The sequence below is a fragment of the Macaca mulatta genome, chromosome 2 (assembly GCF_049350105.2).
Source record: "Macaca mulatta isolate MMU2019108-1 chromosome 2, T2T-MMU8v2.0, whole genome shotgun sequence".
In the NCBI taxonomy this organism is placed as follows: Eukaryota; Metazoa; Chordata; class Mammalia; order Primates; family Cercopithecidae; genus Macaca; species Macaca mulatta.
Window position 1 is genome coordinate 158,512,412 of NC_133407.1, and position 26,855 is coordinate 158,539,266.

Genomic DNA, 26,855 nt, shown 5'->3' on the forward strand with positions numbered 1-26,855 from the left:
GGTTTGTGTATCTAATTTTGTACCAGTACCATGCTGTTTTGGTTACTGTAGCCTGTAGTATAGTTTGAAGTCCTGGTTTTATTCTTTTTGGTTAGGATTGCTTTGGCTGTTGGGGCTGTCGTTTTGTTTGTTTGTTTGTTTTTTGTTTTTTGATTCTATATAAATTTTAGAATAGTTTTTTTCTATTTCTGTGAAAAATGACATTGGTAGTTTGATAGGGATGGTGGTGAATCTGTAGATTGCTTTGGGAAGTATGGACATTCTAATGGCATTGATTCCTTCTAGTTCATTAACATGGAACATTGTTTTCATTTGTTTATGTCATCTATGATTTCCTTCAGCAGTATTTTGTAGTTCTTCTTATAGAGATCTTTCACCTTGGTTAGATGTATTTCTAGGGTATGGGGGTGTGTGTGTGTGTATGTGTTTGTGTGCGTCTAGTGTAAATGGGATTATGTTCATGATTTGTCTCAGCTGAATGTTGTTGGTGTATAGAAATGCTGTTGATTTTGTATTCTGAAACTTTATTGAAATTGTTTATCACGTCTAGGAGCCTTTTGGCAGAGTCTTTAGGGTTTTCTAGATACTGAATCATATGGTCAGCAAAGAGAGACGATTTGACTTTCTCTTTTCCTGTTTGGATGCCTTTTATTTCTTTCTCTTGCCTGATTGCTCTGGCTAGGACTTCCAGTACTGTGTTGAAGAGGAGTGATGAGAATGGGCGTCCTTGTCTTATTCCAGTTCTTAGGGGGAATGTGTCCAGCTTTTGCTTGTTCAGCATAATGTTGCTTGTGGTTTGTCATAGATACCTGTTATTATTGTGAGGTATGTTCCTTTGATGCTTAGTTTTTTAAGGATTTTTATAATGAAGGGATGTTGGATTTTATCAAAAGCTGTTTCTGTGTCTATTGAGCTGATCATATGATTATGTGATTTTTGTTTTTAATTCTGTTTATTTGGGGAATCACATTCATTGATTTGCATATGGTGAGCCAGCTTTGCATCCCGGGAATAAAGCATACTTGATCAAACTGAATTAACTTTTTGTTGTACTCCTGGATTCAGTTTACTAGTATTTTGTTCTGGATTTTTGCATCTATTTCCATCAGGGATGCTGGCCTTTAGTGTTTTTTTTTTTCTCATTGTGTCTTTGCCAGATTTTGGTATCAGGATGATACTGGTTTCGTAGAATGAGTTAGGGAGGAATCCCTTCTCCTTGATTTTTTGGAATAGTTTCAGTAGGACTGGTACCAGCTGTCTTTTGTACATTTGGTAGAATTCAGCTGTGAATCCATCTGGTCCAGGGCTTTCCCCCCGCCCCCTGGTTGGTGTGTTTTTTATTAGTGATTTAATTTTGAAACTCCTTATTGATCTATTCAAGATTTGAATTTTTTCCTGATTCAATCTTGGGAGGTTGTGTGTTTATAAGAATTTAACTGTATTCTCTAGATTTTCTAGTTTTTGTGTATAGGGGTGTTCGTAATAATCTCCTTGGAGCTTTTGTATTTCTGTGGGATTAGTTGTAATGTCACTTTTGTTGTTTCTGATTGTGCTTACTTGAATTTTTTCCTTTGTTAATCTAGCTAGTGGTCTGTTAGTCTTGTTTATCCTTTCAAAAAACCAACTTTTTGTTTTGTTGATTCTTTGTATGGTTTTGGGGTCTCAGTTTCATTTAGTTCTACTCTGTTTTATTCCTTTAGCCTTGGGATTAGTTTGTTCTTGTTTTTCTAATTCCTTTAGGTGTGATGTTACATTGTTAATTTGAAATCTTTCTGTCCTCTTGATATGGGAGTTTAATGCTATAAACTTTCCTCTTAATACTGCTTTTGCTGCATTCTATAGATTTTGGTAGGTTGTGTCTCTTGTTTTCATTTGTTTCAAAGAATATTTTGATTTCTGCCTTAATTTGATTGTTTATCCAAAAGTCATTCAGGAGCAAGTTGTTTAGTTTCTAGTAATTATGTGGTTTTGAGGGTTCTTCTTGGTATTGATACCTATTTTTATTCCACTGTGGTCTGAGAATGTGCTTGGTAGGACTTCCATTTTTTTGAATTTATTGAGACTTGATTTATGGCCCAGCATGAGGTTGATCTTAGAGTATGTTCTGTGTGCAAATGAGAAAAATGTATTTTCTGTGGTTGTTGGGTAGAGTATTCTGTAGAGGTCTATTAGGTCCAGTTGGTCAAGTGAGAAATTAGACACTTGTCCAGAATTTCTGTGTTAGTTTTCTGCCTCATTTAATGCTGTCAGTGGGATGTTGAAGTCTCCCACTATTGTATGGCTGTATACATCTTTTCCTAGGTTTAGACATATTTGCTTTATGAATCTAGGTGCTCCAGTTTTGGGTGCGTATATATTTAGGATAGCTAAGTCTTTTTATTGAATTGAATCCTTTGTCATTATAAAATGACCTTCTTTGTCTTTTTTTACTGTTGGTTTAAAGTCTGTTTTATCTGATACAAGAATAATGACCCCTACTCTTTCTTGTTTTACATTTGTGTGATTAGTTAAAATTAAAGAGACAAATGCATTCATGAAAAAAACAAAATGACTGCAAACACAAAAAGAACAACCTATTTGTTGCTGTTTGAAGACCCACAGTATTCTATATGGGCCTATTGTACTTATATAATGGAGGAACTCTACCTTAAAAATCATATATATTCTTTCCCACTTCATCTCTCTTCACCTTAAAAATCAGTCATATATGGTCTTGCCCACTTCACCAACCTTTGAGTTCTTTATCAATGGATAGAGGGGGAGGACATGGAGTTTGATCCACTGTGACTCTAGAGTCCTGAGAAAGTCCAACTTTATCCCAATAGAAAAATCTTGTGCTCTACCTGTTCTTCAGACATTTTGTTTTCTTAAATGATGTTTAGGAGAAATAGACAGTGGACCTATAGGAACCTGAAAGGTATTATTTTAAAATGTTAGAATTCTGTGACAGATCCAAAGGGGTTTGGCTTATGCAGAAACCTTCAACAGAAATACTAGAGACAGGCTGGGAAACTTTTGAAGTGCTGTTGTTAAGAAGATAAGATACCAGGCAAGGCTGAAGAAGCTCTTGATTGTTACAGGATGGGTGGAAGCTGGCTACTAAAAGCAATACTTGATGCTATGCTTTAATCATCCAGACTTCTGCTAGATTATTTAATAGGAGAATTTGCTCAATGTCTAACATTATCTAGGCCTTTTCTGACATTAAAAAGTAAAATATTGCAGCAAAAAAATAAGTAGTAGTAACAGACTGTCTTAGCAGAATAGAAGTATTTTTGTTCATTTCCCCCCTTGTATTTTACGTGATATTTTGTATTTGAAAGCTGTTCTTGGAATATTGTGTGTAAACTTGAAGTTTACATGAAATCATTACTCTTTTGAACTGAGAGTTAAAGCTACTTACTCTATAACAGTCTGGATATATTTGCTCATCAGTGTTTGCATTGTAGATCTAATTAATTAGCTATTAAATTTTTTTCCCCTGAAGGAAACTAACTTCTGAAACTAATCTCAGTCTCTCTTTCCCCTGCCTCATTGAAATGATTGTTTTATAATGAGATTTCTTAGGAATACTACTATCATACTCTAGCAAAGTATATTTTATTAAGTGATAAGGGTCTGAAAAAGACCTTAAGACTGAAAATGGAATGAAATGGACATGAAAGACATTTCAGAGGAAGAATAATTACAGGTGAAATTTAATAGTAGTATAAACAGAAGAAATTGGAGTGAAACTAATATAGGAGAATGGCTTTTAAACTTTTTTTGATGGAACTCTGATTCTCAAATGAAATCTTACATGGTATCAACATCAATAGTCAATTAAAAAACAAAGCAGATGATTTCAAGTGGCTTTCCTTGGCTATTGATGAGTTGACAGATGGTACCAATTACTATGATCTGTTTCTACCCACTTCTGACACCAAATGTGTGGGTTTTTCCTCATACCAACAAACACTTCTCCAACTCTGGACACCAGCCGGTGTCCTATTATACAGTTTAATTAAATGCTGACACTAACTACTTGGAGTTAGCATCAGATCCTACAAGTTAAGGGCTCAGTCCCACAAGGCTGCCCCCAGTTCAGATGCCAATCACAAGTTTAGGCCTCTTGTACTTCTGACCAACTGGCTATAAATCACAGGGGGAGGGAGTTTGAATAATTTGCTATAACAGTTTACAGAACCCAGGAAAGCACTTTACTTACATTTACCATTTTATTATAAAGGATACAGATGAACAGCCAGATGAAGAGGGTCCACAGGACAAGGTCTGGAAGGGTCCCAGGTACCGGAGCTTCTGTCTTGTGGATTTAGGGTGTGCCACCATCCTGGCACTTGAATGTGTTCACCAACCCAGAAGCTCTCAATACCTCATTACTTAGGGACTTTTATGGAGGTTAGTAATGTAGGCATGATGGATTGATCATTAACTCAGTTTCTAGCCCTTTTTCCGTTCCTGGAGGTTGAGGAGAATGGGGCTGAAATTTCTAGGCTTCTACTCAAGGCCTTGTCTTTCTGGTGACCAGCCCCTATCCTGAAGCTATCTAGGGTCCCAGAAAGAGTCTCCTCATTAGAATAAAAGAGGCTCCTATCACCCAGGAAATTCCTAGGGTTTTAGGAGTTCTGTGTCAGGAACAAAAGATGCTCCTATCACTCAGGAAATTGAAAGGATTTTAGGAGCTCTGTCAGGAATCAGGGACAAAGACCAAATACTAGAACAAAAGATGCTTTTATCACCCCAATCATTCAGGAAATTACTAGAGTTTTAGGAGCTCTTTGTCTGGACCTGGGGACAAAAATTGAATGTATATTTCTTTTTCTTTTTTTGAGACGGAGTCTTTCTCTTATTTCCCAGGCTGGAGTGCAGTGGCACAATCTCGACTCACTGCAACCTCAGCCTCCCAGGTTCATGTGATTCTCCTGCCCCAGCCTCCTGAGTAGCTGGGATTACAGGTGCATGCTACCACGCCTGACTAATTTTTGTATTTGTAGTAGAGACAGGGTTCCGCCATGTTGGCCAGGCTGGTCTTGAACTCCTCACCTCAGGTGACCCACCCGCCTTGGCCTCCCAAAGTCCTGGGATTACAGGCAGAGCCACCGTGCCCAGCCTAAATATATATTTCTTCTTATACTACAATATTACACTGTTATTTATTCAAGAAGTCAATACAAGGTTTGAAGTGACTGAAGAATTCGTCTCTGTGCAAGAACCATAGGCAAGAATAGTTTCAAAATGGAATTACACACTTTAAATGGATAAATGGAATGGTATGCAACTTAAATGTCAAGGTGTTTTCAAAAAAATGAATATTTTAAAGAACTTGACAAAACATTATTTTAATATAAACTGAAGTGGATCTGCTAAGTTGTGTTACAGCGAATGATGGGGAAAAAAAATACATGTGGAACAGAATAGTTTAGTTGGACTAATTTACGAAGCTTGAGAAATAATACAAAGCATTTAAAGTTTATGGCCTTTCATGGTAGTATTTGTGACCAGTACTTTGTGAGAAACATTTGATTACATTATGTGTCATTGAACCAATAGTGTGAATAGTGAACTTCATTTGCTCTGGTGGACTTAACTGTTATCAATGTTCTGTGAATTTCTGTCAGCTATGGAAGCTGAGTGTTCTGACTTACTCTACTGTATAGCAGTTTAATATCTTAGAAGTGGTAAAGTCTTATTGGGAGCTTTTGAATGTAAAGCCAAAATTAAACTTTTTCTGAATTAATAGCACCAGTCTCAATCACTGAAGAATAGCTTTGGAAATTAGCTTTTGCTGAAGACTTGAAAATGTTTCTTAATAAATTCAGTCTGTTATTACAAGGGAAACCAGTGTCTATATGTAAAATTTCTCCCATGATAAAGTTATCTTGACAGCACCTGATATTGAATCACAAAATGCTGCTTTATGTACTTCCTGTGATATAAGTTAGAACAAGAAGCAAAATCTCCATTCTCACACAAATAGGCAGTGGATATATTTTCCAAGCTCAAACTACAATTTCATCAGATTTTGGACCTTGATGCAAGTGCAAAGAGAATTTTCATATTTCAGAATCCACTTAATTCTGCAACTCTACCTACTCTTTAATTGGGAGTAATTAATCTCCAGTGTAATACATGATAAAAGGCAAATATCAGGGATCTAATAAAATTTTTTGTAAATGCCTTCTAAGTGGTAAATAATGCTTGCTAAAATAACGTTTTCATGGATTGTTATCAGTATGTCTTTGTGACAAGATGGTTTCAAAGATGAAATGCATAAAATCTCATTGCAGATCAGCATTAACATACATTTACAATGGACTTTAATGATAGGGAATGCTAATTTTGAAGCCCTATAAAAGAGAATTCCAGTGTTTTCATTAGTAGACCTGTATGGTGAAAAGTTATGCATTGTTATTAGAGTTTGCACTTCATTAATAAAATTGTTGTGGAAATTGTTTTCTCTCTTATTACATGAGTTTGTATACAGTATCCTTGATATTTATCTTTTGGTCTACAAAGCTTAATATTATTTAATGTGTGGCCCTTTGTGTTAAAAAAGAAAAAGAGAAAAATAGCTTGTCAACCCCGTCAGGTTATTTTGAATGCCCCACCCTCTCAGTTCTTAGATCTCTGTTTTGTTGGTGACGCTGTCATTTATTCTTCCTCTGTCATAGTCATACTTTAGACCATTGCTCACCAAGCTTTAGTCTTCCTGTGACTTTAGTTTCTTATTTCCCAGACACACTCTCCTATCATTCCTCCTCATGTCATTTAGTGCTTAGGTTTCAACAATCCTTCGTCTTCAGGAGGACTCACAGTCCAGTGATTCTACCTCCTTTTCACTATCCCTCTTTTTCCTTGTATCTTCATTTTCCTTATTTAATTTAAATTGTCATCATTTATCATATTCACTCCCTTGCTTACATTCATACCCTTGCCCTCTCATACGTAGTACTTAAGTTGGCTAAATTACAGCCGTAAGTAAATTTAATGATCTTTTTATTCACTTGACTGTTTTACTCCAACAGAAAGCCACAGTGAATTAGGGTCACTTTAGATTTTAAGTGGACCCATAATGACTTCTGGAAATGATTTCCTTAGTCCTTTCATTCTCCTGCTCATCCAGATTGGATCTTTAGTTCAAACAATGGGCCAGCTCCACCTGTCTATTGTCGTGATTCAAATTTTATTGGAACGGAGCCATACCAGTTCCTTAATGTATTATCTGTGGCTACACAGCAAAGTTGAGTAGTTGTGACAGAGATCGTATGGCCCCATGAAAGCCTAAAGTATTTACTGTGTGGCCCTTTTAAAAACTTGTCTTTCTCCTAAACAGATGTTTCATACATTCTCCTTTCCATAAACCTCCGACACTTCCCTAACCCTGTATCGATCACTGAGCAAATTGAAGTCATCAGACGAGAAGTTCAGTAAGTTTTTAGTGCATCTGCTTATCAATAAATCAGGAAGTTTTTATCTTTTAGAGAAAGATGGGCAAATGTTAATTTATTTTATTTTGCAAAAAAGCTGAGGATTTTTTCCAGTGTTTTGTTTAGATATGTTTAGATATACATAGGTAGTTTAAATCTTCCTTTTCCATGAAGGGAAATATGTGTTGTTGATCTCAGACTTCTTTTAACATACAATTTACGTACAATAAGCTTTACCATTTTTAGTGTATAGTTTTGTGAGTGTTGACAGTTTCATAACTACTACCACAATCAAGATACAGACTAGTTCTGTCACTCCCCGGGAGTCCCTTGTACTTTTTGAAGTGAGCCCCTCTCCTACCAACATCCTGTGACAAACACTGGTAAGATTTTTGTCTCTGTAGTTTGGCCTCTTCCAGAACATCATATAAATTGAATTATATGGTATGTAGCCTTTTGAATCTGACTTCACTTAGTATAGTGCATTTGAAAGTCATCTGTGTTGATGCACCAATAATTCATTGCTTTTCATTGCTGAGTAGTATTCCACTGGGAAAATACCTTGGAGTGATATTGCTGGGTCATATGATAAATGGACAGGCATACCTCATTTTATTGCACTTCACTTTACTGCAGTTTGCAAATTATAGTTTTTTTTTTTTTAATTGAAGGTTTATGGCAACCCTGTGTTGAGCGTCTTATCAGCACCATGTTTCCAGCAGCATGCGTTCACTTTCTGTCTCTGTGTCACATTTTGATAATTCTTTCAATAGTTCAAACCTTTTCAGTATTATTTTATCTGTTGTGGTGATCTGTGATGGGTGATCTTTGATGTTACTATTGTGATTGTTTTGGGGCACCACAAACTGTGCCCATGTAAGACAGCGAACTTAATGGATAAATGTTGTGTGTGTTTCAGCTGCTCCACCAACTGGCTGTTCCCTCATTTCTCTGCCTCTACTGTGACCCCATTTCCAGAGATACTACAATATTGAAATTAAGCCAGTTAACCCTATAGTGGCCTCTAAGTATGCAAGTGAAAGGAAGATTCACACACTTCTCGCTTGAAGTCAAAAGCTAGAAATGATTAAGCTTAGTGAGGAAGACATGTTGAAAGCCAAGAGAGGCTGAAAAGCGAGGCCTCTTGTGCCAGGAAGCCAAGTTGTGAGTGCAAAGGAAAAAGTTCTTAAAGGAAATTAAAAGTGCTACTGTAGCCTCCACCTCTCAGGTTCAAGCGATTCTCCTGCCTCAGCCTCCCACATAGCTGGGATTACAGGTGCCCGCCACCATGCCCAGCTAATTTTCGTACTTTTAGTAGAGATGGGGTTTCACCGTGTCGGCCAGGCTGATCTCGAACTCCTGACCTCAAGTGATCTGCCCTCCTCAGCCTCCAAAGTGCTGAGGTTACAGGTATGAGCCACCACACCCAGTGCAATAAAGTATTTTTAAATTGTGATATGTATGTTTGTTTTATTTGGACGTAATGCTATTTTACACTTAATAGGCTATAGTATAATGTAAACATAACTTTTACATGTTTTGCATGCACTGAGAAACAAATTTGTGTGACTTGCTTTATTGTGATGTTAGCTTTATTATGGTTGTTTGGAACTGAACCTGCAATATCTCCAAGGTATGCCTGTATGTTTAATGTTGTGAAAAATCACCATAGCATTTTCCAAAGCAACTATACCATTTTACATCTCCACAGTATCTTATGAGATTTCCGGTTGATCTGTGTCCTTGACAGCACTTGGCACTGCTATATTTCATTTTAGTCATTCTAATAAGTGTGTGCTAGTATCTCGTGGTTTTACTATAAGGACCTAACATGTTGAACATTTTTTCATGTGCTTATTTGTATATTGGGGGGTAGAGGAATAATGTGTCTGTTCAGCTATTTTACGCATTTAAAAAATTGGATTGTTTCTTTCCTTATTGTTGATTTTTGAGAGTTTTTCATTTATTAGATATGTGATTTGCAATTTTTTTCCCATAGGTTGTTTTTCAAATTGATGAAGTGTTTTTTTTTCTCAAAAGGCCTCTTAGTATTTCCCAAGATATAACATCATGTTTAATTTTATTTTTCTGTGCGATGTACTATTAACTTCATATTTCTAACTGTAATACAAAATAAAAAGCAAAAAGGTAATGAGTTTACATTAACATATTTTTTTGAAATAGTCAGAAATTCAAAACCAAAAATTTGGCATATCAGTTAGATTTAATTTTTCTCTGCTGAGTTTGGAGCCTAAGTTTTATTATATATTTTAAAGAACATTATGAATTTTAAAATATTCAGTGGGTAATGTAAATATTCTCATATAACATCTGTTTCTTAAAAAATGGGTTAGACTGTATAAGTAAAATAAAATATTTAAAATAAAAGTTCGCTACCAAACAGAAACACTAAAAGATTTAACTTACATCATATGGGTAATAAATTACATTTGGAAGATATCTTTAACATATGATTAATTTGTATTTATTCTTACTAATTTTCAGATTCATGCTTTGCTTGTAACAATTAAAATGTAGTTACAGCCAGGCGCAGTGGTGCACACCTGTAGAGCCAGCTACCTGGGAGGCTACGGTGGGAGAATCACATGAGCGATTATTGAAGCTGGGTGATAGATGAGTGAGGGATCTTTATGAATTCTCTACTTTTGCGTATGTTTGAAAAGATCCGTAATGATAATTAACATAAACTGTAGGAATAGAAAGCAGACAGTTTGTTCCTGGAGGGGGATGACAGAGAGGAGCAGGAGAAAGGAAATATAGAAAATAAAAGGAATAGAAAGCAGACAATTTGTTCCTGGAGGGGGATGACAGAGAGGAGCAGGAGAAAGGAAATACAGAGAATAAAAGGAAATATTGTGGTTTAAGATAAATGTATTGTCTTGATTGTGATGATGCTTTCAGAACTAACCAAATAGTCAAATAGTGCAAAAAACAGAAATAAACAAACAATAAAACCAGAAAACTTAGGTTCAACTCATTCCAACTGCTGTCATCTACCTGGAAGAAGACCAGACACTGGTAACAACTTAATACTTGCTAAACGAATTAATGACTGGGGTGCCATTTGGCATATTATTGGTCTGCATTTTTTTAACTATAGAAAATATTGAGCATTAGTTTCTTATAGGTAAGTTACAGATTATTTTAAAGAAGTATGTACATGTAATCAGAGGTCCACACTCGGGGATGCTCTGAGATAAAGTATCTCAGATGGATAAGGCACTGAAGCAGCTTTTCTGGAGATGAAAGGCAGCCAGCCAGAGTTCATTCCCAGGCTTGGGGTATTAGCATCATGACAGGGGCAAAACTTTCATCACCTGGTGAGGATAATTTATTCCTCTCCCTAGCCTCATCAAGGTGTAATTGACAAATGGAAATTGTATATATTTAAGGTATACAACATGATGTTTTGATATATGTATACATTGTGAAGTGATTGTCACAGTCAAACTAACATAACCGTCACTTCACATAACAATCTTGTGTGTGTGTGGTGAGAACACTTAAGATTTACTCTCAGCAGTTCCATGTGTACAAATTATTAACTGTAGGTCCCATGCTATATATCTCCAGAACTAACTCATCTTACAACTGAAAGTTTGTAACCTTTGACCAAAATCCACCCATTCCCCCTTACCCCAGCTCCTGGTGACTACTGTTCTACTCTCTGTTTTTTGAGTTCTGTCTCTTTAGATTCCATGTATAAATGACATCATGGGTGTTTATCTCTCTGTGTCTGGCTTATTTCAACTAACATAATATCCTCCATGTTCATCCATATTGTCACAAATGACAGGCTTTCCTTTTTTAAGCTGAATAATTCATTATGTACACACACCCCCCCCCCCACATTTTCTTTATCCATTTATCCACTGACAGACACTTGGGTTGTTTCTGTATGTTGCCTATTGTGAATAATGCTACAGTGGCTGGGCTCGGTGACTCATGCCTGTAATCCTAGCACTTTGGGAGGCTGAGGCAGGTGGATCACCTGAGGTCAGGAGTTTGAGACCAGCCTGACCAACATAGTGAAACCCCGTCTCTACTAAAAATACAAAAAATGAGCTGGGCATGGTGGCAGACACCTGTAATTCCAGCTACTAGGGAGGCTGAGGCAGGAGAATCTCTTGAACCTGGGAGGCAGAGGTTGCAGTGAGCTGAGATCGTGCCATTGCACTCCAGCCTGGGGGACGAGTGAAACTCTGTCTCAAAAAAAAAAAAAAAAACAAGCTACAGTGAACATTCAGATATCTCTTTAAGGTAATGATTTCAGTTCCTTTGGATATATACCCAGAAATGAAATTACTGGATCATATGGTAGTTCTATTTTTAGTTTTTTTTTTAAGAGACCTCCATACTGTTTTCCATAATGGCTCCATCAGTTTACAATCTCGGCAACAGTGTGCAGTGGTTTCTTTTCTTCACATCTTCACCAACATTTGTTACCATTTGACTTTTTGATAATAGCCATCCTAACAGGTATGACGTGACATCTCAAGCTTTTGACTTGCATTTCCCTGATTATTTGTGATGTTGAGTACATTTTTATATGCATGTTGGAAAAATGCATGTCTTTGGAAAAATGTATATTCAGGTCCTTTGCCTATTTTAAAATTAGGCTATTTGTGGGTTTGTGCTATTAAGTTGTATGAGTTTCTTATGCATTTTGGATATTAGCTTCTTTTCTTGATGGATATATGACTTGCAAAGGTTTTTTCCCATTCTGTAGGTTATCTTTTCATTTTGTTGAGCGTGCTGAAACTTTTCAGTTTGACGTCCTGATCATTTATTTTTGCTTTATTTGCTTATGGTTTTGTTGTCATATCTACAAAATCATTACCAAGACCATGTCAAGGAGCTTTCCCTCATGCTTTCTTCAAGGATTTTTATGGTTTCAGGTCTTACATTTAAGTCTTTAATCCTTCTTGAGTTGTTTTTTTGTGTATGGTGTACAAGAATAGAGATTTTAAGCTTTAAAGACAGAAATAAGACAGGTATTCTAGATTGAAATGCAAATTACACTTGCATTTTAAAGATGATACTTTAAGAAATAGAGCTCTTGTAGCAGAACACTTCGTGTTCCTGGAGTCTGTAGTGCTTGTTTATTCTCTTTAGATATTTAATTGACAGCCAAATCCAGAAGAGATAGCTGCTGAATTTGTCACTAATTCTGAGTCTGACTCTCATTTCTTTGCATAAAAGTAGTGTTATTGCTCCGTGCTCAAATTAGAGCACCTAAACCATGTTTCTGAAATACAGTGTATATGAAATTAAAGTGTAAGGTACAGCTAGTATAAAAAAAGCAAATCATTTTATTGTGGCAGAATAATAGTGACATTGTACGGGTGGGCAAAAAGCCACAGGACCCTGATTAGGAAAATGATTTTAGTCATGAAAAAAGTATGCTTTCTGAGAGAATGGTCCTTCATCTTTTATACCCTAGTTAATTTTTTTAAAAGGGAAGAAAGCTGATGTGCATTTTTACAGTTTTATATGCAGAGTAAGCTGATGACAAGGGGCTTCTTTTAAGGGGACTCAACATAGAGTCATCTGACTTGGTAAGTCCATTATGGGCTTAATGTAGCCTTCACTGTTGAGCTTTTATTATAGGGCACTTGTTTTCAAGAGGTAGCTGGAAACTGGGGGCTTATATCAAGGTCAGAAATAGACATGACTAATTTAAAATGTTAGAAGTCAGGATACTTTTTAGTAAACATTGTTTTTTAAAATCTGTTGTACGTTTTGGGATTCTAACTCATTTGTGTTTGGTAGGAATTCACTGGTGCCTACATGTCCAGCCATTTTACTGATTTTACATGTGTCATATTTAGATGGTGTTTACAGTAACTGCTATTGCTTTAATTTAGGTCTTGTACTGCCTAGGTGCCATCATTGGAACATCAGTTATTTAGTGTTAATATGCTTAGATGCTATGCTAGTACCAGTTGTGTACTGACTATATAACTGGCTGATAGAAAAGTGAGATGTGGAAGTGTCATAAATGTGTGGTGTTCAGCTTATTTTGGAATTAGGACAATGGTTTGTTTGTTTTGTTTTTTATTTTTCATGTATGCTTCCTAGACCAACTCTCAGATATTTAATTTGTGAACAGGGCTTCCTTAGGATGTTGCTCTTACTAGAGGTAATTGATCAGTTTTCATTGATGGCTCCTTCATAAAGTGGAAGTTTAAAACCTAAGCTATGGAAGCCACGAAACGGTTTCCCTCAGCCAGTCATGGTGGATCGCACATGTAATCCCAGCACTTTGGGAGGGCGAGACAGGCAGATCACATGAGGTCAGGAGCCAGGCAACATGGTGAAACCCTGTCTCTACTGAAAATACAAAAAAATTAGCCTGGCCTGGTGGTGGGTGCCTGTAATCCCAGCTACTCAGGAGGCTGAGGCATGAGAATCACTTGAACCCAGGAGGCAGAGGTTGTGGTGAGCTGAGGTTGCACCACTGCACTCTAGCCTGTTTAACAGAGTGAGAGTCCGTCTCAAAAAAAAAAAAAAAGTTTTCCGCCTCTCATTTGCTGTTTCATCCTAAGGAACTTGAGAAATAGACTACTTTAAATATTACAGTGTATATAAATGTGTAATTTCATAGCTCTGCAGAAGAAAACCCAGAAAAAAGGAAGAATTTTTTAAACTTTCTTTTTGGGGAAGGAAAGTTTTTATTATCTCTTATTGTAATCTGTTATTTACAAAATGGGCAAACATTGCCAATCTTTCTGAAGTTTGAAATGCAGAATTTGAAGTTTCTCACGGCCCTGCATTCTAGTGAAAGAAAACCATTCTATACTAGAAAGGTGTTATTTTAAAAGTTTGATACCCAGAAAAATTACTTATTTCATTAGGTACCTTAATGCCTTTGAGTTTTTTGTCAGTTTGATTTAACTGACATTGACATGTCTTTGTGTTAGTGTTGCAGCTTCTCAGGTTTTATATCTTACTTCATTGGTTGTAATTTAGTCTCAGATTTCCTATATGATGTAATTTCCTGCATAGTATATGAGTTCTACTTAGCGTGATAAATGATCTTTCTAACCTTCTGGAAGGACTATATACCAAAGATATTCTGATATTTTCTAAAGTTTTAAGGAAAATTATTGGGTATGTGGTTATTAGTCCATGGATTTATTTTAGTAATTGTCATTGTTACACCTTTTCTCAAGTTTATTGTTCAGCTTAAGGATATTTTCATTTAGGATATATAGCCCAGACACTGGGTTATAATTATAATCAATATGTAAGTATGGCAGTAATCATTTTTTATCAACCTCATCATTCCTGTTCTTAATAGTTAACATTTTTTGAGCTGTTACACTACTGTGCTAGGCTTCATTCTTAAATTACTACTTCGCATTAGTTATCTCATTTAACATTTGGGTCTGAGGTATATTCTATTAATATTTCCATTTTGCAGGTGAGAATATAAAGTCCTCGAAGTTTAAATACATGCTTATTTCTCACAATAAGAAATGCTGAGACCAGCATTAAAACTCAGCTCATCTGGCTGTAGAACCTGTACTCTTAAGTACTATTTTATATTGCATCACATAATGTACATGATCTTTTTTGGTTAGGGTAATATTTATGATGCTTGTAAATTTTATTGTCTATGCTTTGTAATGATTTATTAAATATGGATGTTTCCTTTTGTTATCAAGTATGTATTACTATGCCATGTGAACTTTGTCATAGTTTCATTTTAAGTATTTTTCACCCAGATTTTATGAAGACCCTTTATTATTAAAATAATTTCCATATACATTCTGATTAATACAACAGTGGCTACCATTTTTTGAGTATTAAGTGCTTTACATTTGCTGTCATAACAAAGAATTGATTTGGGTAAGTTTTGTAGAAAAAAATTAGCAGAAAATGATTATAGAGGTAAGAAAAAAGCATGGTAGTTTAGGAATCGAAAGAAAGCCACTTTGATTAGAGCTCAGAAAGCAGAGTGGGGAATTGTGAAGAAAGGTCAGACACAAGAAAGGTAGGGGCCAGATGAATAGAGGACCCCATTTTAATTTTTATTCTTAGAACAACAGAAGGCCATCAATATGCTTTAAACATGATCAGATTTACTTAAATAGAGTCTGACTGTAATGTGGAATTAGAAGAAGATAATAGATCCCAGAGAGACTACTCCTTAGGAGGATATTATGTAATAGGCTAGACCACAGGATGATGGTGTCTTGACCTTTGGGTGATGACAGTGGGAAGTGGAGAGAAGTGAACAGATTTGATAGGTATTTAGTAGGCTGAATCAGTAGGGCCTGTCAATTGCCCAAATATGGAGAGAGGATAAAGAAGAGAAAAATTGTACAGTCCTCTCGCTTGTGCAGTTTAGGTGGGAGAAGAGTGCCATTTGTGGCGTAACCTGTAAGTTGAAGATTGTATTAGTCCATTCTCACGTTGTTGTAAGGACATACCCAAGACTGATGATTTATAAAGAAAAGAGGTTTAATTGGCTCACCAGTTCCACGTGGCTGGGGAGGCTTCAGGAAACTTGCAATCATGGTGGAAGGGGAAGAGGCAAGTCTTACATGGTGGCAGGTGAGAGAAAGTGAGCAAGAGCAGGGAAAATTGCCTTAGGCCTCAGATCTTGTGAGAACTCACTATCAGGAGAATGGCATGAGGGAAAATGCCCCATGATCCAGTCACCTCTCACCTGGTCCCTCTTCGACACATGGGGATTGTGGGGATTACAATTTGAGATGAAGTTTGGGTGGGGAACAGAGCCAAATCATGTCATAGTCCCTAAGTTTATTCTGAGATATGATGTATTTGAGATCCTTAAGTGTTATAGAAGTGGATATATTATATAAACAGTTTGGATATGTGGTTCTGGAGCTCAGATTTGAGAGTAATTAAAGCTATGGATAGATGGGCTTCCCTTCATGCCAAAGAGAAAAATTATATAATGAGATAAGCAGAAAGCTTGTTTTGAAGAACTAAAAACATTGCACATTTGGAAGGAAGAGGGTGAACTGGAAAGACCACTGAGAAGGAGCAGTTGGAGAGGTTGAAGGAATATGGATGTCATAGATGCCAAGGGAAAAGTGAGTTTCAAGAAAAAGAAAGGGACTTGCGTTGAATGCTGTTGAGAGGACTAGTAAGATTTCTGGGCCGGGTGTGATGGCTCACGCCTGTAATCCCAGCACTTTGGGAGGGCAAGACGGGTGAATCACTTGAGGTCAGGAGTTCAAGACCAGCCTGGCCAACATGATGAAACCCCATCTCTACTAATAATACAAAAATTAGCTGGGCATGGTGGTGCATGCCTGTAATGCCAGCTACTCGGGAGGCTGAGGCAGGAGAATCACTTAAACCAGGGAGGTGGAGGTTGCAGTGAGCCGAGATGGCCCCATTGCCCTCCAGCCTGGGAGACAAGAGCGAAACTCTGTCTCAGAAAAAAAAAAGAGAAAAAAAAAGATTTCTGAGGAGACTTGGTTGTATTGGTGACCTGAATGTGATTTACAAGAACCATTTTGATAGGGTGGGTCATTGCAGCAGCCAGATGGAATGGTTTGAAGAGGGAAAGGAAGGTTTGCAGTTGCCAAAAATCAGATTAGTATGTCAAACCATAGTGAGCTAGATTATACATAGATGTCTTTATAACTCTCTCACATATGTAGTTTACCCTAACAGTTACCCATATATTATAGTAAAAATTTTTATCCATAAACAGCTGATTGTGTGCAGTGTCAAACTTATCAGGGAGAAACATCACAGTGGGGGAAACAGTCTCACTGGATAACTGTTAGAAGAGAAACTTCAGGGCCCTTGGGTAGGAGAAAATTACCATTTTGTGGGACACCTGGAAATTGTTTTTCCCTTACCGTGTTATTGCTTTCCTGGATGTAAAAAGCATTTAAAACGTCTTGATACTTTTCAGGTAAGCTTTCTGTGTCAGTCTTGAAATCACTCAAGTGCTGTATAGATTTATCTTCCTTTTCCAGTAGAGAGGCTTTAGCCCTCAAGGGGAAAAATGATAAAGGGATTTTTCTCCACAAGGGAATTTTTCATTTAAGTGTTTCTGTTTTTCTTAGGAAAAATAGGTATCAGTCATTTTATTCTTATTTCAAGAATGAAGAAACAGGCCAGACGTGGTAGTTCATGTCTATAATCTCTATACTTTGGGAGGCTGAGTTGGGAGGATCACTTGAGGCCAGGAGTTCGAGACCAGTCTGGACACCATAACAAGACCCTGTCTCTATAAAAAATAATTTTTTAAAAATTAGCTGGGCAAGGTGATGCATGCCTGTGGCCCTGGCTACTTAGGAGGCTAAAGTAGGGGAGGATCACTTGAGCCCAGGAGTTCACGGCTGCGGTGAGCTATGATTGTGTCACTCCACTCCAGCCTGGGTGCCATAGTGAGACCCTGTCTCTTAAAAAAAAAAAAAAAAAAAATCTTAAAAAATCAGAAGCATACCAAAGTATACATCAGGAATAACATATAGAGCCCATTGTCACTACCACTTTTTAATTATTTGAGAATAGTAGACGAGAAAAAATAAGTTAAAAAATATTTTTTGTAAGCAATATGATTATAAACTTGGAAAACCCAAGAGGTTCAACTGAAAAATTACTGCAAACAAGTAAATTCATTAAAATAGCAGAAAACCATACCCTTTGTATAGCCACACACACACAGGGAATAGAAGATACAACAGAAGAAAACACTCTTCACAATATCAACGAAAAGATAAGCCCAGGAATGAATTTAAGAAGATGTAGAAAATCCCATATGAGGAAATCATTCAGAGCACTACTGAGGATACAAAGGTTTGTGAAATGGGAAGACGTATCTTTTTTCTTCCTAGGAGAAAAGAGTAAACGTCATAAAGAATATCAAATTGTTCATAAGTTAACATAAACACTTCAGAGAACTCTCCTCCCTCTAATTCCAGATAAGCTAATTCTGAAATTTATATGGAAGTGGTCCAGGCAGGACAAATGAGAAGAATGCAGAAAAAGCAATGAGGAAGATTAGCCTTAGCAACAGTAAAGGATGTTATAAAGGCTTATGAATTAAAGCATTTTGGTTCTGGCTTATGAACAGTCACACTAGTGGAACATATTAGCAGGTCTAAGGATAGACCCATGGAACTTAATTAGTGTATGATTGTGATAAAGGAATGGTAAGAAATGTGATCAAGAAAAGCTGAACATTTCAATAAATGGTGTTGGGGAAACTGGATAGCCATCTGAAAAAACAAAAGTTTTATCCATACCTCACATTCTGCCTCAAGGTAAACTCCAAATATATGAGAGTTTGTTTTTCATTTTTTGTTTTGTTTTGTTTTGTTTGAGACAGTGTCTCACCCCTTTGCCCAGATTGGAGTGCAGTGGCGCAATCTCGACTCACTGCAACCTCTGCCCACTCCCTGACACCAGGTTCAAGCAATTCTCCTGCCTCAGCCTCCCAAATCGCTGGGATTACAGGCACATGCCACCACACTTAGCTAAATTTTGTATTTTTAGTAGAGACGGGAAATGTTGTCATGTTGGCCAAGCTGGTCTCAAACTCCTGACCTCAGGTGATTCGCCTGCCTTGGCCTCCCAAAGTGCTGGGATTACAGGCATGAGCCATGGCACCCAGCCATATGAGAGATTTAATGTAAAAAATGAAACTTACAGTTTAAACACGTGTCTGAAAATATGAGCAGATCAGAGTGGAGAAGTCTTTTCTAAATAACACTCGAAATCCAGTATCCATAAAAGAAAAGATTGATAAATTCAACTACATAAAAATGAAAACCTCTACTAGCAAGCAACTCTACCCCTACCATTCAAGGGCAGGGGAAAGGCCAGGAAAAAGATTCTGAAACTCATTATAGACAAAACTTCTTAATAAAGCTCTTTTAAGTCATCAAGCAAAAAACCTGGAACTACAAAAAAGTAGGTGAAAGATATGAGCAGACAGTTTGCAGAAAATGAAATGTAAGATGACTCCACCTCCTACTGAGATAGTTTTTTCACCTATTAGATATGTAGTCATCAGAAAGTTTGACAACATGGTGGGTTATAGGGAAACAGTAACTCATCCATGGCTGGTGTGGGAGTACAGATTCATAGCATCTCCTGTGAAGACCAGTTTGGTAATACATTTCAGAATCATAAATATATGTTTTATTTGTCCAGAAATTCTATTTCTAGGTGTTTATTCCACAAATATACCTGCATGTCTGAATTAATATATTTACAAAGTTATCCATTACAAAATCATAATAGCAAATGTTGGGAAATAATAGAGGATTGGTTAAATAAATTGTAGTATGTCTTTCCATCGTGAAAAAAATAACATCAGCTGTGAGAAAGAATGAGCTAATTCTCTTTTTGCTGCTAAGATCTCCAAGATACATTGTTGACTGAAGGAAAAAAAAATAGTGAGTTAAATATGCTATCTTTGTAAAAGAATGAGGGAAAAGTAGAAAAGATTATGTATTCATTTTTACTTATGTTGTGTCGAAAAACCTGGCCAGGTGCATGCCTATAATCCCAGCTACTCAGAAAGTGGGAATATCACTTGAGCCCCTGAATTCAAGACTAGTCTAGGCAATATAGCGAGACCCTGTCTTTAAAAAAAAAACAAAAGAAAGAAACTCTGTAAAGAAACTGGCTCAAACAAATAAATGTAGTTACCTTTGTCAGGGCCGAAGATAGGAGGAAGATATTTTCCTGTATACTTTTTTTAAAGTGTTTTGATTTTTTTTTTTTTAACTCTGTAAATACCTTCCCTAATCCATAAACAGGGATCCTTAAGTGGCAAAACTTAAATTTTAAAAATTTCTGGAATGGCTAGTTTTAAAAGGAAGGAATGGGGACAAGTATAAGAATGGGAGGGAGGAAAAGGGATATGAAGAAAGCTGGTACAGTAAAAAAGGGAGGAAATAGGTACTAAAGGAGAGCAAAAGACAGGAATAAAAAATGAGACCCAATCAAAAAATAATAAATGGTCATAGAAGATGAATTTATGTTGCATTCAGTTTTGGCTGAGTTAGCCATCATAATTGCTGTATTTAGTTGGGAGGAGGATTGTTTTTAGCAACAAAGGAACATTTGTACAAATCACTTTTAAGGTGTTAATGTTTCTGGTTTTGTTTTGGTTTTGGTTTTTGGTTTTTTTTGCAGGCAGGATCTTGCTCTTGTCACCCAGGCTGGAATACAGTAGCGCAATCACAGCTCACTGCAGCCTCAACCTCCCAGGCTCAAGTAATCCTGCTGCCTGCGCCTCTGAGTAACTGGGACCACAGGCATGTGCCACCACACCCTGCTAATTTGTAAAAATTTTTTGTAGAAACAGGGTCCACTGTGTCACCCAGGCTGGTCCTGAACTCCTAGACTCAAGTGATCCTCCCACCTGAACCTCTCAAAAGTGCTGGGATCAATGGTGTGAGGCACCACACCTTTGAATCTTTTGTTAAAGGAAATGCCATAGTGTTGCTTTTAGTTAAATAAACTGTTAATTATTGGTTCATCTATTAGAATGTAGCAAGTAATTTAAACATGGGTTTTCTCCAGTTTATGTATGTATGTATGCATTCATTCAGAGACAGTGGGTTGGGAGTGTTACGCCATGTTGGCCAGGCTGGTCTTGAACTCCTGGCTTCAAGTGATCCACCTGCCTCATCCTCCCAAAGTTCTGAGATTACGGACGTGAGGCGCTGCACCCAGCTTTCTCCAGTTAATTTATTTTTAATTAATCTTGAGCTCCTTGAGTGAAAAAAATAACTTCTCACTTTACATAGCATCAATTGTATTACCATGCATATTTTAAAATAACTTTATTGAAATATAATTCACAGTATCAGAAAATCCACCCATTTCAAATGTATAATTTAATAGTTTTTAGTATGTTCACAGAGTTGTACAACTATCACCACTATCTGGTTTTTAGAATGTTTTCGTCACCCCCCAAAGGAAAACCAATACCTGTTAGTAGTCACTCCCCATTCTCCACTCCCTTCCAGCCCTGGGTCACCATTAATCACTTTCTGTCACTGTGGATTTGCCTGTTTGGGGCATGTGTGTAGCTTGTACTTTATTTCTTTTTATAGTTGAGTAATATTCCATTCCAATTTTATAGTTGGATATGTCACATTTTCATTCATTTATTGGTTGAGGGACATTTGGGCTGTTTCCTCTTTTGGCCCTTGTGAATAATGCTGCTATGAATACTTGTGCATGAGTTTTTGTGTGAACTTACATTTTTAGTTCTCTTGGGTATGTGCTTAGGGGTGAAATTGCTGGGTCATGTTTAACATTTTCATGGTCTGCAAAACTGTTTTCCAAAGCACTTAATACCATTTTACAGTTCTACCAGCCATGTATGAGGGTTTCAATTCTCTACATCCATGCTTTTGTTATTGTCTTTTTAATTATTATATTTCCCTAATGATCATGATGGTGAGCATCGTTTCATGTGCTGATTGGCCATTTGTTTATCTTCTTTGGAGAAATGCCCATTCAGATACATTGCCTATTTTTAAATTAGTTGTCTATTTCCTGTTGAGTTGTAAGAGTTCTCTTTATATTCTGGATACATGTTCCTTATCTGATACATGATTTGTAAATATTTTTTATTCCATTCTGTGAATTATGTCTACACTTTTTTACAACCATACCATGAAGTTTATCCTAAGTGTACAATTCAGTGACATTAAGTACATGTGTAATGTTGTGTAACCAAATAGAAACTCTGTACCCATCAAGCAATAACTCTTTTTTCCCCTCTTCTTCAGTCCTGATAATCAGTATTCTACTTTGTATCACTCTGAATTTTCCTGTTCTAGATACCTCATATAAGCAGAATCATTCCATGTTTGCCCTTTTGTATCTGGCATCTTACATTTAGCATAATGTTTTCAAGATTCACTCATGTTGTAATATGTATCATAATTTCATTTTTCTAGGTGAATAATACTTCATTCTTTGTATGTGTCACATATTTCTGTCCATTCATCTGTTGATGGACATGGGTTACTTCTGCCTTTTGTCTATTTTGAATAATTCTGTGATCAGTGTTGGCATACAAGCATCTGTTGGAATCCATGTTTTCAATTCTTTTAGATATGTACCTAGGAATGGAATTGCTGGGTCATGTGATAATTGTGTTAAACTTTTTGAGGAAGTGCCAAATTCTTCCTCAGTCCCAACAGCAGACATAATTCCTAAATGTCATTTCATTTGTGTGGGCTTTTTTTTTTTTCCCTTTAGACAGAGTCTTTTTCTGTCACCCAGGCTGGAGTATAGTGGTGTGATCTTGGCTCACTGCAATCTCTGCTTCCCAGATTCAAGCGATTCTCCTGCCTCAGCCTCCCAAGTAGCTGGGATTGCAGGAGCGTGCCACCAGGCATGGCTAATTTTTGTATTTTTAGTAGAGACGGGTTTCACCATGTTGGCCAGACCAGTCTTGAACTCCTGATCTCAAGTGGTCCACCCGCCTCTGCCTCCCAAAGTGTTGGGATTACAGGCGTGAGCCACAGTGTCTGGCCTGTCTTTTCATTTTTTTGATAGTGTCCTTTGAAGCATGAACGTTTTAAATTTTGATTAAGTACAATTTATTTTTTGTTTGGTTGCTTGTGCTTTTGGTTCTATCTAGGAAACCACTGCCTAACTAAGGTCCTGTATTATCTTCTAACATTTTTATAGTTTTAGGTCTCACGTTTAGGCCTCTGATCCATTTTCAGTTAACTTTTGTTTATGATGTGAGAGGTGCGGGAGTTAGTGGGAGGGTGTCTAAACTTCATTTTTTTGTATGTGGGTATCAAATCTGTTGAAAAGACTATTCTTTCCCCATTACCTTGGCACCTTTTTAGAAAAACTGTTGACCATAAATGTAAGGATTTACTTTTGGACTGTGAATTTTATTCCTTGAAATGTATGTCTTGTCCTTAAGCTGTTATCATATAGTCTTGGTTATTGTGGCTTTGTAGTAAATTTTGAAATCTGGAAGTAAGAGTCCTCCTGCTTGGTTCTTTTTCAAGATAGTTTTGGCTCTTTTAGATGTGAATTTTAAGATTAGGTTGTCAATTTCTGCTTTAAATTTGTAGATCAGTTTGAGGAATTTTGCCATCTTAACAGTATTAAGTCTTCCAATCCACAAATATACAGAATGAATTGACTTGTAATCAACTTACTAATTTTTCTCGTTCATTCTTTTTCACTTTTGATAAATAACTAACTTCTGACGTTAATAAGCTCTATCATCTATATTCTTTTTTAAATTTAGTTTAACTTTTTTTGAGATGGGGTCTCACTCTGTTACCCAGGTTGGAGTACAGTGGCACGATCTTGGCTCTCTACAACCTTCACCTCCCAGGCTCAAACGATCACACCACCTCAGCCTGCCGAGTAGCTGGAACCACAGGCACACACCACCACACATGGCTAAATTTTTGTATTTTTGGTAGAAACAGGTTTCCCCAAGTTGCCCAAGCTGGTCTTGAACTCCTGAGCTCAAGCAGTCCATCCTCCACAGCCTCCCAAAGTGCTGGGATTATAGGCATGAGCCACTGCACCCAGCTTTACAAGCTCTATTTCAAAATTTGCACATATTCTTTCTTCCCCTGTCCAACAGCATTACCTGTAATCTCCTTCCCTTCCCATCTTGGTTCCTCTGGATTTTGTTCTTTTGATTGTGCACCATTTCAGCGGTATTCAGTATTGATAATCAATTTCTCTTCTTCACTGGCTCCTCTGCCTTCAGTCAGTGCAGTCTCCCTGTCAAACAGTGCTTATTCTGGAATGGATTGCCTCTTAACTATTATTTCCCATCTCCGTCTTTTCATTTCTTTCACTTCCAAACTTCCTTTATAAGTGACTTTCTCTCCCAACTTCCATTGCTTCAGTAGTTAATGCATTCATTAACCCCTTGACCATGTGCCTTAACTTTTCGGCCTTCAGTATTTCCTTTCTATAAAATGAGTGAATTGGTCTGGATTTGTTGTCATAAGCTATCTTTCTAGTCTCTGAATCTTTGGAACCCTTACTTGGAGCCCCATTGTATAAAAGTGAGCTATTCTATACTGATTTTGGGTGACAAACTTTGAGCCTTTTGCCACATCAGCAGCAGTCCATGTGGGCCTCTGGAACTTGAAAGAGCACAGTTCGAAAGCCACTGGAAACCCTTTAGCTCTAAAATTTGGTAGCTCTACAGTAATTACTGAAGTTACATTCCTGAAAGTTTTAAACAACTTACTTGTTGTCAATTAAATTCTCTTCTTAGACACCATTTCTCCTGCACATTTTATAGTATCTAAACACTTAGAGTACTGTTATTTCCTTCCCCCCACCCCCGCCAACATTTTTTTTCCCCTTGGCTTTAATCTCTCTGCTACTCAGCTTAAATTTCAACACTTCCAAGAAACCATTCCAAATCATACTAGCTCATAGTAACATTTTCTCTTTAATAATCCACTGTAATGGTCACCATTGGCACTTAAAAAATATCACAAGGGGCAAGGCACAGTGACTCATGCCTGTAACCCCGACACTCTGGGAGTACAAGGCAGGAGGATTGCTTGAGCCTGGAGTTCGAGACAGGCCTTGGGCAACATAGTGAGACACCATCTGTACAAGAAAAAAAATTTTTTTAATTGCATAAGGTACTTTGAACTACATAAATATACTTTAGACCTGGATTCTGAGCTAAAGAAATACAATCTAGTAGAAGAATAGAGATATACAAAATAATTAAATAATTATAATTATGTCAACTCAGTAATTTGAAATTTAAAAAAAGTTTAACTCAATGCTTATTGAGTTGAAAGTGATGAGTGCCGTAGGAGAGGTACAGATAGAGTTCTGTGGAAACTGAAAGATACCTTTCACCTGGGAGAGTAGGACAGAGTATCCCAAAGGAGATGAGTTGGGTCTCAAAGGGAATATAGTATTTGAACTCCCAAAGGTGGGCATTCCTGATCGAAGGAGCAGCATGAATCAGGGCAAAAGTAGGAAAGCACAAGATGGTAGGTATTTTGGTTTGTCTGAAAGGGTTACAAAGAGAAAGAGTGAAATATACAGATGTAAAAGTAAATCAGAATAGACATAATGTTAGTTGTCTTTTTAAAATGTGTGTATCGTGTTTTCCCAATTATGTTATAAACTTTGAAGACAAGTAGTATGTCTTATATTTTTAACCTCCTACAACAAGGGCTATGGGTAGACTAGTAGTCTTTGGTAAAAATTTTGTTAAATGTTTGAAAGGTAGAAACAGTAGTTTCCTCAACAAGCGTTATTCAAAGTAACTTCTTGTCGCACCCTTCTGTTTACTTAGACTGTGGTTTTATCAGTAAAAACTATTCTAGAGCTTTGTAGTAGTGGTTCTTTACGGCTTAGAAATCATTGCTGGGGCCAGTGGCACAATGGATAACATGCCTGACTATGGATCAGAAGATTCTAGGAGTCATTAGGGAATTTTAAAAAATGGGGGTGGGGGTTGTGTGTTGTGTTATATGTCCAATTAACAATACTCTGTTTAATTCATTCCCTAAATGACATAGGAAGTGCTGGCTTGAGTTGAGGAAAAGAATAAGTATAAACAAACTTAAGACTCTTAAGTTCTTTTTATATTTTATTAAATTAGATTTTTAAGGATGTTTTCAGGATTCAGATTTTATTTAACCACAAACGTTTTAAAAAAGAAATTGAGTTAAAAAGCTGTCCCCGGGAATTGTGTTGTACTGTGCATGGGTAACTTTTTGTTTTTTACTGTTACACAATATTTTATATGATTGAAAAAAAGATTAGAAACATCAGCTAGTCTGTTCATATTGCTATAAATTCCTGGCACTGCTGTTCTCCTTGGAAAGAGTATATTACGTACGCATATAACAAAAAGACAGGAAAATGGACTGTGCCTGTATTCATCCTTTTCTTTCCAATAGCATATGCTAATCCTTTTCATTTTTATAAAGCAAAATATATTTGACAAATGAAATTGGAAGTTATAACTTTCAAAAGCCATTTATTTTAGAGATTCTTATGGCAAAGCAATTCATTATTTTACAATATTTGTTTTGTTTTAAACTTTCTATATTATGTGCTAGGTGAAAAACCATTTCGCTGTGATGAATGTGGTATGAGATTTATACAAAAATATCATATGGAAAGGCATAAGAGAACTCATAGTGGAGAAAAACCTTACCAGTGTGAATACTGTTTACAGGTAAGAGAGACGGCTTGAAATTCTTCTATTGTAATTAAATTATACAATAATTATAAATTAGATTAGAAAATATGACTACTTAGAACTATTTGAGGGGCCTTCTAACTTACGGATTAGATTTATAATAGAAAATTGGCTCAGTGAATTTGTTTGGAATTATGTATGTTATTGCATTAATATATCTTTATATTAATTGTTTTGTTTCACTTTTTCTTTTCTTGGTTGAC

General features: G+C 36.6%; 1 protein-coding gene and 1 long non-coding RNA gene across 26 annotated transcripts in view; both read left to right on the forward strand.

Moving 5' to 3' along the window:
- The window catches only part of ZNF148 (zinc finger protein 148), a 142,086-nt gene that overhangs the window by 106,880 nt on the left and 8,351 nt on the right, over positions 1-26,855 (forward strand). For all 25 annotated transcript variants that reach the window (XM_015130046.3, XM_077993764.1, XM_077993746.1 and 22 more), the window contains one exon: positions 26,510-26,628. In XM_015130046.3, coding sequence (XP_014985532.1) covers positions 26,510-26,628 — 119 coding nt within the window. The remainder of the gene's footprint in view (positions 1-26,509; positions 26,629-26,855) is intronic.
- Positions 701-21,198, forward strand: LOC144339378 (uncharacterized). The gene is made up of 2 exons (XR_013414355.1): positions 701-3,593; positions 19,026-21,198. It is a non-coding gene; the product is annotated as an uncharacterized LOC144339378 (long non-coding RNA).